The 10,165-nt window shown below is 34.9% G+C and overlaps 1 protein-coding gene across 5 annotated transcripts; it reads right to left on the minus strand.

The window, feature by feature from the left end:
• Positions 1-2,389: 2,389 nt before the first annotated feature.
• On the minus strand, positions 2,390-6,144 carry LOC113705412 (protein NRT1/ PTR FAMILY 1.2). Of its 5 annotated transcripts, none has more exons than XM_072062423.1 (4): positions 5,926-6,064; positions 4,867-5,180; positions 3,880-4,427; positions 2,390-3,493 (listed from the first exon to the last, which is right to left on the minus strand). In XM_072062423.1, exons 3-4 carry the CDS (start codon positions 4,422-4,424, stop codon positions 2,614-2,616), a joined length of 1,425 nt encoding a protein of 474 aa, XP_071918524.1. In that variant the 5' UTR covers positions 4,425-4,427; positions 4,867-5,180; positions 5,926-6,064; the 3' UTR covers positions 2,390-2,613. The 5 variants fall into 5 exon arrangements, with proteins under 5 accessions (XP_071918524.1, XP_071918522.1, XP_071918521.1 ...); XM_072062421.1 differs by having other exon boundaries at positions 4,585-5,180; XM_072062420.1 differs by having other exon boundaries at positions 4,549-5,180.
• Between the last annotated feature and the right edge of the window lie 4,021 nt (positions 6,145-10,165).

Raw genomic sequence — 10,165 nt, forward strand, 5'->3', positions numbered from 1 at the left:
TTGAAAAATAATTATTGATACTATGAAATCTATATAATATTACATTGAAGCTTCAAAAAAAATTAAAAGATAAAACACTCATAAAAATCCAAGATAGAATATTACACTAAACAAATACGAGATCTTGAAAACCAAGAGAATATTACACTGAATAATTGCTTGACAGTGCTTGCTTCCTCCCAAATTTGCTAATGAACTGATTCAAATCCAAATATTAAGATGATATCTAACAAGGTAGATCTAAAATATTTCAGATCTAACAACCAAATTTGAAAAAACATAAATCTAGTACAAGAAATAGACTAATTATAAAAAATCTCATAAGAAATCTTTAGTAGAGAAGAAAACTTTCACTAGAAATCTCTAAAGAAGAAGAAATTCTCGCTAGGAAATCCATGGGAGAGTAGAAAACTTTAGCTAAAAGAAGAAACTTTATTGTAAACACAAAAAACAATCACCTAATCCATAACAAATGACGTACTTTTAAAGGTATGATCTAATGCAGGTATGCACTAAAACACCCCGTTGGAGACTTCCTAACTAGCGGCCAAAAGAATGCACAGGAAATCCTGAATGAAATCATCTCCAAGAATGGCTTAATTCTCTTGGGAAGACTATGAATGTCTAACTTACAATTGACCTGTAAGTACAAAACACTCCCCAAAAATTTCAAACACCAATAAGAAAAATTCAAGAGGTTGTTGAATACTGCTGTTTAATTTTTCTTTTTAACTACTGACGACCATTTGTCAGTGTCTATAAGTATTCAGCTTTATTCTGTTCCGGAAAATGGGAGTGGTGATATGTTGTTTTCGGCCCTCACGTGACTTCCCGGCCCAATGGTGACAGCCCCAATTGTTTTCAAAATTCAATCCAAGTTGCTGTCACTTTCTCACGCACAAACAACCAAAAATTTTACATCAAAATTCCAAAACCTCGGAGTGAAGCTTTTGAATCATACTCACCGTTTCCAGCCAAATTTCAGCGTTCGCCATTCGCCATTGATATGTAACAATCAAAGTGCTTATCTCCTCTGACCACGTGTCATAGCTCCGCCCCTACTTTGCAACATTTGCACGTTATAATTAGGGTAAATAACATATGACGCTCATATGATTTTGCAAACCCTTTAAAATTTTAAAATAGTCATATAATTTCTCTGTGATTTTATGTAAGGTGAAAAATGAACGGATTACATAATTAGTTACGAACGACATGTGTTTTAAAAGTGTGGGCGATAAAATAATAATTTCCACTTAATACCCCTATGATTTGTATAAATATTCACTTTATTCTCCAATATTTTTACATTCATCCATGTAACCCCTGTATGATTTTGTATAAGGTGGCAAAGTCGTCGTTTGATTTAGCATTCAAGTAAGGGCATCACTGGTATTTCAACTAATGATATTATATAAACTATTTTCCATTAAATTTGTAGTTTACTTCAAACTATAAGGATGTGAAGTGAATATTTTGAAATGTTAAGGGGTTATATGACAATAGATGAAACTGTAGGGAGGTTATTAGTAATTTATCCTTATAATTATAAGCTATATAGCTTCGTGCATGTAATTATAGTCAAAGAGGTTATTTTATATGATGGTTTATGTTACGTGACGATTAAATGTGTAATTACAAGCTATAGAGAAGTTTAATGATGAAAAGAAAAGAATGAGAGAGAGAGAGAGAGACAGAGAGAATGAAGAACAAATGTTTTTAGGAAAAGGGAGTGTCTGAAATCATGTTCCTTGGGTTTACATTTAGCTTGGGACATTCTTTTCAAAAAAAAAAAAACAAAGAGAAAAAAGAAAAAAAAAATCATGTCGTTATCTGATGTGGTTTAGGAAAAGAACTGACACAGACTCACAGTACAATTGTGTTCGTTTCTTATAATTTAGCTAACATGAAAGGGTGGATGGATGACGAAACTACCTTAATAAGGAATCAATAGTGTTAGTCCTAATTTAGCTAACATGAAGAGTATAAAAGTTAAACAATTAATAAAACAACTTTTTAAATTTCATATAGTAGGCAAAGCATAAAGCAATTAACAACAACTACTTGGTAAGTATCATGAAAACATGAGCACCATGTCATGATACTCCTGTTCATGGAAGCAATATTAGCTCTATGCTAGTTGAGGGTGAAGAAATGGTCTACTGGAGAAGCCACAGGAGGAAGAAACCACTTCCAATCAATGCATATATTTCTTCTACTCAAGAGTTGATAAATTTCCTTGCCTTCTATTGAAGCTAAAATTTCATCCACACAAACAGCTTACCAAGGAAAATCATCCTGAGTTCCCACCTCCCAGAAATCAGTGCATCCAGATAGAAAAAGTTGGATGACATTGACAGGTTCGACAATAAGTATGGCAGACTTAATCTTGAACACGCAACATTAGATGAGCATTCATTTGCCATTGGCATTAGATGTACAATCCTATGCTACAGTTACATTGCTAACATTATATACAATCCCTGTGGAATGGCAATGATGATGCCATTCAGATCAAGTGAAACTCTTGGTTCCCTGCTTTCTTAAAGGTATATGGCCGACAACATCTCTCATGGGCATACTTAACATATTAGATAAAGAAATGAAAGACCATTAATCCTGTTCATCTTGTCCAGGAAGAGTTATCTCTTTCTCATCTTCTTTTCCAGGACCATAAGCCTTAGTACAAGTAAGGAAATAAATCATGTTAAGCATGCTTAAGCCAGCAAGAACCCAATAGTAATAATCATAGTGACCCTTATTTATGTTGGTTGAAATCCAGCTTTCTTTTCCCCCTCGTTTCGAGAGTTTGTCAATGATGTTCATAAGAAAACTTGCTACCAAATTTGCCACAGACATCTCAAGTAAGAACAAAGTGGAAGCTATACTTTTCATGCTTAAGGGAAACTCAGAATAGTAGAATTCATTTTGTGCAACTGCACTCAAGGCTTCTGCAAAGCCAATCAAATAAAGTTGTGGAAGAAGCCAAAGAGCTGACATGTCCAACACTGTTTCTGAATCATCTGAATATCCTTCCCTGATTGCCAGATTACGCCGTTTAGCCTCCACAGTTGCTGTCACTACCATGCATACGAAAGACAGGAGCATTCCAATTGCCATTCTTTTCCTCGCTGAGAGATGAACATGTTTCCCCATGATTTTGGATACAATAGGCAGGAATACGCGATCATAAAGAGCTATCCATATTATGATACTGATACTGATAATGGTAAACATGCCAAAAGAACCTGCTGGTATTTCAAAGCTTGAACCAAACCTCCGGTTCATGGAATTTGCTTGAAGTACAGGAAATGAGTTCTGGCTAATATTTACCGACATTATCATTCCTGTTGACCACAAGGGGATCACTTTGACAAGCGTCTTAAGGTCCTCAACTTGATTTATTGTGCAAAGAGTCCAGGGATCTGCTGCCCTTCCATCTGTTGTCAAGTCTTTCTCTGGATCTACTATGATGCAGGCTTTATTTAAGAACCTTGAAAGACAAATCATTCATGTTTTGATAAGAGATCAATCAACCTATAACAAAATAGGAACTTGTCTTTTGAATATTTTGCTTTCAAACAACTGTAAAGAAGCATTCTCAGAGTCCAGAACACTATAACAAATGTTGAATTCACCATCAGATGAAAATATATATCAGTAGTAATTGCAAACCCATTTCAGCTAACAAAGACAGGTAACCTTGTATAAGTTGGGGCTAAGAACCTAAAGTTATTCATAATTTCTTATACATGGATCAAGATTGTATTTGTAAAATCCCCTAGTCTCAGTCTAACTCCTCAGAACGAAGCTATTCAATTTGGATAAGAGAACATTAAGATCAAGGGAAGACTTCTGTAAAGGTGAATATAGACTCACCTTAGTTTTTCACTTGGAAGAATCGATGAACCCTTCTGGTGATGGTATATCATGTTTGAGCTCTCTGTTGATGGCTTTATATGTCGTTTTCTATAAGAGGCAACAGCCACTTGAAGCAATTCAACAAATAAGGTTGACTTAGCCTTCAATTTGACATAACAGGGTGAAGCCAGGGAGAATGAAAGAGCTGAAAGGAACATGAGAATGACTGGAATGCCAAAACCAACTTGCCATCCCATCTTTTCTTGTACATGGACAATGCAAGTTGAAGCAATTAAAACAGAAATTTTGCATGAAGCATAGTACCAGCTGAAGTAGCTCTCAAGAATCCATCCATTCCTGCGTCCACCTGCTTTTTTCAACTGATCAGCACCAAAAGCCAAGGATGAAGACCTAGTTCCTCCAGCTCCAATAGACATAAGTCCAAAACAAGAACACAAGAGAAAGAGTTGCAAAGTTGTCGCAGAGCTACAATTATTGCTGGATTCATCACATGGAGGCGGCCTTGTCTGGGGAATCATAGTTGTTAACCATAAAAGAGCCATACCCTTCAAAGTAAAAATTCATTTTCAGATGATTCAGTTAAAATTAGAAATACTATCGTAAATTTAAATAACTTATGTAATCCTTTCCACTGTATTACTCATCAATAGTGTTTTGTTTTCCTACAGCAGCTGTTAAAGTCATGCATTGAGGATGGTCGACCTGGCTCGGTTTAACCAAGCCGGGCCCCCTTTCCTGTCCATAGTTCCTGATAACGGTCATCTTGGCCCAGTCTTGCTGGGCTGATCCCTTCATCTCGTAGGGGACCCCCATCGGCTTTGGTCACCTAGACTACACTCCGCCTACGAAGGACCGAGGTGACTTCTACGTCTATTGTTGTTCCAGAGTGACATTGTGACTGACGTGATAACAGAAATCTAGTCAAAGGCCCTGACACTTGTAGGACAGACAAGATATCTGATGAGATCTATCCCTTGCACAGACCTGTCAAATCAGGCGGATACTCTCAGTCCCTGTCAGATTCTAGGAACTTGAATCCCACCATCTTTCCCTCCAAGTTGTCTCATATAAATGTCAGAGCCTCCCACTCAGAAGGAACCAGCTAAGTACTCTGTAAGAATCACTCCCAATAGCTCCTTCCATTTTTGATTCCTATCCGAACTAATTAAACCGTCGGAGGGGTACCGGGGGACTCAGCCTCGCCTCTGATAACTTGAGCAGGTGATTTCTATAGAGCCGTGCCCCACTACAGGAGAATACCCTAGCCGCTCAGCACAGCTCGTCAAACCAGAATTCACCTATTCATGCATTAAGCCATCAACAAGTGGAGGCATGAAGAAATATACAGAGGAATTTAACCTCTTTTTGATTGACTAGAATGATGTGCAACAAATAATCTTCTAAAAACCAGGGGCTCTTTCTCAGTTTTCTTTATTGCACGTTCAATGGAGCAAGATTTGTAACTGAAACTAAATTTCAAAGCTCTTGTACGCACGGAGAAACTAATGGCCTCAGGAAATTTTTCGGATGCGATATAGGGATGGAATCCTATAAATGAAGATGATTATGGAGTTCAACCCCTAGATTCTATACGAGCTAACCTAAAATGAGAGTTGCTAGATGCAGACAATAATTCGAAAACATGCCTTATCTGCAATTGTGTTACCAGCTTCATGTTTGAACTATGTTGTTTCTTAAATGAAATGATCATCTGTGTTACTAAGCATGGGTTAGAATCTATAGAATTTTGTCTCCATCTGAAGACTACAATGTAAAAGATGATGTTTTTCTTCCTCCTTTTTATTGATAGATTATTATTTTTCGCCTGTACTCTCGCTACACAAACAAAATTGCAGGGGATGCTTGCTTAAAAGAGTCAGTCCAATTTTACCATACAATTTCGGGTTGAAGATGGACGAAAATCCAAAAATGACTAGAAGGCAAAAATCAATTTGTACCTCAATGAATTCTAGCGTTAGGAAAAATTAAACATGGTTAATATTAAATGTTGATTATCAGCAAAGTTTGAAATTGGATTTTTACCAGAAGGCTGAAAACACATCCAAATAAGATCATCCGAAATCGACCCACAAATATATCTGCAACTATAGCACTCAGAAGGGGCTTGAAATTTGTTGCTGCTGACCAAAGAAAGATTATGTTGGAACCAGTAGTCATCTTCAAATGGTATTCTCTTGTCAAGTACAGAATCATGTTGGGCTGTAGTCCATAGCTTGCCACCTGCTCAAATGACTCGTTTGCCCCCCCCCCCCCCCCCCCCCCCACACAAAAAAAGAAAACCATTTAAAATCACGAGAGTCAAATCCCATTAGCAAATTATTTTTACTCTGCCAAATCATCACTAAACTTCAATGAAACAAAATTACGTAAAATGTGTGAAGCAGATATAGCCCAAGAATAAGGCTTTAGTTTCTTTTGTTCAGATGAGATTTCGGTCCATCCCTCCTCGTAGAAATTTAAGGCAAAAAAAGAAAAAATGTTACCTAAAATGAATGGGATGGTTCTGAAGCCACCCTTTGCTGAAGAACTGTTATTATCATCATCAAGTAAAGGCTTTGTGATCATGTTTCCATTTTTCATCAGCTGGATTCTCCATCATGTACATATGTGGACTTCTGCTTCTTCTCCTATTACTGTAATGAAATGTGTCAAGTATATACTTTGATCCTGCTTAACAAACAGAATTAGAGTATTGAGCACACGATGCATGATTTTTTTTTTTAATAGTATTTGCTGCTGGTACTCCATAAGATCATTCAAAAGAAGAAAAACAGTGATTGGACCACACATTTGATCTTACTTGCACTCCAACGTTGTGGGGGGGGGGGGGGGGGGGGGGGAGCAATGAATGTGACTTCACCGGCCATCATAATCCGTACATTGTCGTGTTTTCACTTTTTAAATGTTTTAAAGTTAGAGTCACATTTAAAAACAAATAAATTATTCTTAGCTTTTTTACATTTTCTATTTGAAAAATAAATTTAGGGTCAGTATGAATCAAGTGCTTTTTCAGGGTGTTTTTAAAAAATTTTATTATAACATTGTATTTTTAAAAATTTTACTGTACTATTATATTTTGGGATATTTTTAAGTTATTTTTTGGTATTTTTGTTAAGTGTACTTGAGATGTACTTGGAGTGTTTTGAGATTTTTTTTTTATTATGTTTGAAAAACTATTGTTAAAAAAAAAGTCCAATTCCAAACAGACCATTACTTGTCCAATTATACACTCATAGAATTTTAGTGTGAGAGCCTTGTTATAAATTTAGCCTCAAACATCTCATTTAGATGTAACGATTATATATTATGTGCAAAAATTGAATGCTCAAATTGTGAGATGGTGGAAGTAACACTTTCTAATTCATCCATACGTATTGAATTGCTCAATTTGACTTTACACGGTTTAAAAAGAAGGCTATAATGCAAGTAAATTATGCATTTGTACTGTACTAATTTATTTATCTTAGAGAAAAATATAATATATCTTACTTGAAATTTTTGAAAATAATGGCAAAATTTTTATACCACCACTTGGTCAAAACATAGTTTGAAGTTGGAAAACTTCTTGTAGCTTAAGTTTTTTGTGTCTCAAATAGTTGGACAAATTTTGTGATGGATAGAAAAATAAAGTAGGGTGGGTTAGATGTAATGGTCAGTTAAGCAGAATTTTAGTTCATGGGAATTGCTTTATTCAGTTTGTTGGCCATAAATTTTGTAACTCAAATAACTCATTGGTCAAGTCATAGCCAAGTTGAACTTTAAGTTGATATTCGACTGATTAGCCAACAAAATTCAATGCAGCAAATGTTTTTGTTAAGCTCAACTCTAAAATTCATGTGTTTGAAGATTAAATTTATAGATGACTGAGACCATTATCATCAAATATAACCATCCACTGCTTAATTAAAAAGAGGCAAAACTACAGAGCATGTAGCGTAAAGCGGAGTAAGGGGAAAAAAATCATCCAAAATACAGGGAAAAAAAGATAAATACAAAATCATGTCTTCACATCTAATATATATGTACTTTTTTTTGGTACTTATCATCAAGTGCATTGAAGCCTCATGATGTAGAGGTTTTGAACTCAAATTTTCCTTCTTGCTTCTTAAATCCTACTGTCTACTAGTGAATTTTTTTTTTTTTTTAAAAAAAAGCCTCATGTAATATAACTTCTGGAGGTAACAACTTTAAGATTATATGCCTACTTACATGTATGTAATTATTAAACTCCAGAGTTGATTGTCTGCAAAAAAAAAAAAAAGAAAGAAAAAATCCATAATTAAATTGCATACAAATATTGAGGTAATAACTTTGATGTTTGTGGGCTGCCAAAATAAACATGAAAAACCATTGCGGTAAATGAATATAGAAAATGTTGAAATAAAAACTTAAATTAGTGGAGGTCTAGTTGGTCAGTTGGAATCTTCTATGCCACTACTCGGTATTAAATTCAGTGTCAATTCCGCTTATCACGTGATGATAGAAGAAATTTAAATAAAACACATGACAAATTAAATAAACAGGATATTTGGCATAAATATAGAAGTGGCACTGAAAAAGTAGCACTGAGGATCCTGTGTACATGGCATAGTGCTGTATTACTTGTATAATAAGAAAGATGACTTCTAGAAAACACGTGCATCATGTGTTTTTTTCTTAACAATTGTTAACTAGAAACCATTGCTTTATTATGGTTGTGGATGAAGCCAAAACTTGTCGTCACCTAGATTAAGAATTCTGCTGAGATGTATGCAAAGAAAACAATAAAAATTCTGTTGTTGAACAAAACGATAAAATTGAGCTGAGATTCATGCAAAAAAGAGGAAATTAGGAAAGAAAATAGGCAAATCATCGATTGTGGAATACTCATGGTGCTAAGAGTGATTAGTCTTCTTTGAAATAAAGAGAAAACATAGAAGATGTTCCAATTGCAACTGTAATCAAGAACCAAATGCAGCAGCCTGAGAAAAATTCCTAAAACGATATGTGGCCGGAAACTTTGCCACAAGGTTAGCTAAAGAACCACGACACTCATAGATGAATGAAACTGCAAAATTGCCCCAGGAAGTGGCCGAGGCGAAATGAAATTTATGGCTGCTGTGCAGAAAATGATAATGTTGCTGGCAGCACTGCCATATCCATATGATAAACTCTCTCCAAGTATACAAGTTTTCTCTATCTGAATCTAAACTCTCCTCCTTCTCTCTAACTTTTCTTTCCCAAGAGCAAGGAAGGCCAATTGGTCTCCTTTGATCTTCCTCCCTTCCATGTCTTTTTTTCTTTTATTTTTTGTATTTATAATAAAGTCTCTCCTAGAATTTTTAGTGAGAGTTTCTTCTCTCTTAGGTCCTAACGAGAGTTTTTTCCTCTTCTAAAGTTTCCCAGTGAGACTTTAATTTCTCTTAATAATTTCTAGTAAGAGTTTTCTCCTATCCTAGAAATGAAAGCTTTTATAGTTTTTCTATTTCTTGTATCATATCTAAGTTTTTTCAAATTTGATGGTCGAATCTGAAATTTCTTAGATCTAACTAGTCAGATCTTACCTTAACATCATTTGAAACCATTCATTCGAAGATCTAGAAGGAAGCAAGCAATACCGTCGGAATTATACACAAATGATCTTGGAGTTATAAGTGTTTTATCTATTTTAATATTTTTAGAGTTCCACAATGTAATACTGGATTGATTTTCTAGATCCATGATATCGACTATTTGGTCAAGTATTTGTTTTTCAGATGTGTTTCAGATCTGTTTGTATCTATGTATGATTAATGAAATTTCTACCATTAATACAGATTTAATGAAATGATGATGTTTTATCCAAAAAAAAAAAATCTTTCCTAGTACATAATTATGTTTGGTGAGAGCCCAGAAGTTGCAAATCGAAGAAAAGCTTTTTTTTGGTCAAATTTTGATTAACAAAATGTTGAATATTAATTGAGGAGTAATAATGAAAAAAAGTTTCTTTAATGGTGGATATTTTTTAATCAAATTACATTTTTCTTAAACTGTATGCAAAATTGAACATGACATATAAAATAAACTCCCTTAAAGTGGCAGACTCATTATCTTAAGTATGTAAACATTGTGCAGTAGGAGTATTCATGTGCCAATTGCCAATAGCATCAGATCTAGAGACACAAATCCTGTACATCGATGACATTGCTAACAACACTAGATCAGCCTGACCTTCGTTACCAGAGCCCTGCGTAATGACATTGATGAAATCATACAGGTCAACTGATCTTTTTGATTCCCAGCC

Source organism: Coffea arabica, chromosome 8c (assembly GCF_036785885.1).
Source record: "Coffea arabica cultivar ET-39 chromosome 8c, Coffea Arabica ET-39 HiFi, whole genome shotgun sequence".
Taxonomy (NCBI): Eukaryota; Viridiplantae; Streptophyta; class Magnoliopsida; order Gentianales; family Rubiaceae; genus Coffea; species Coffea arabica.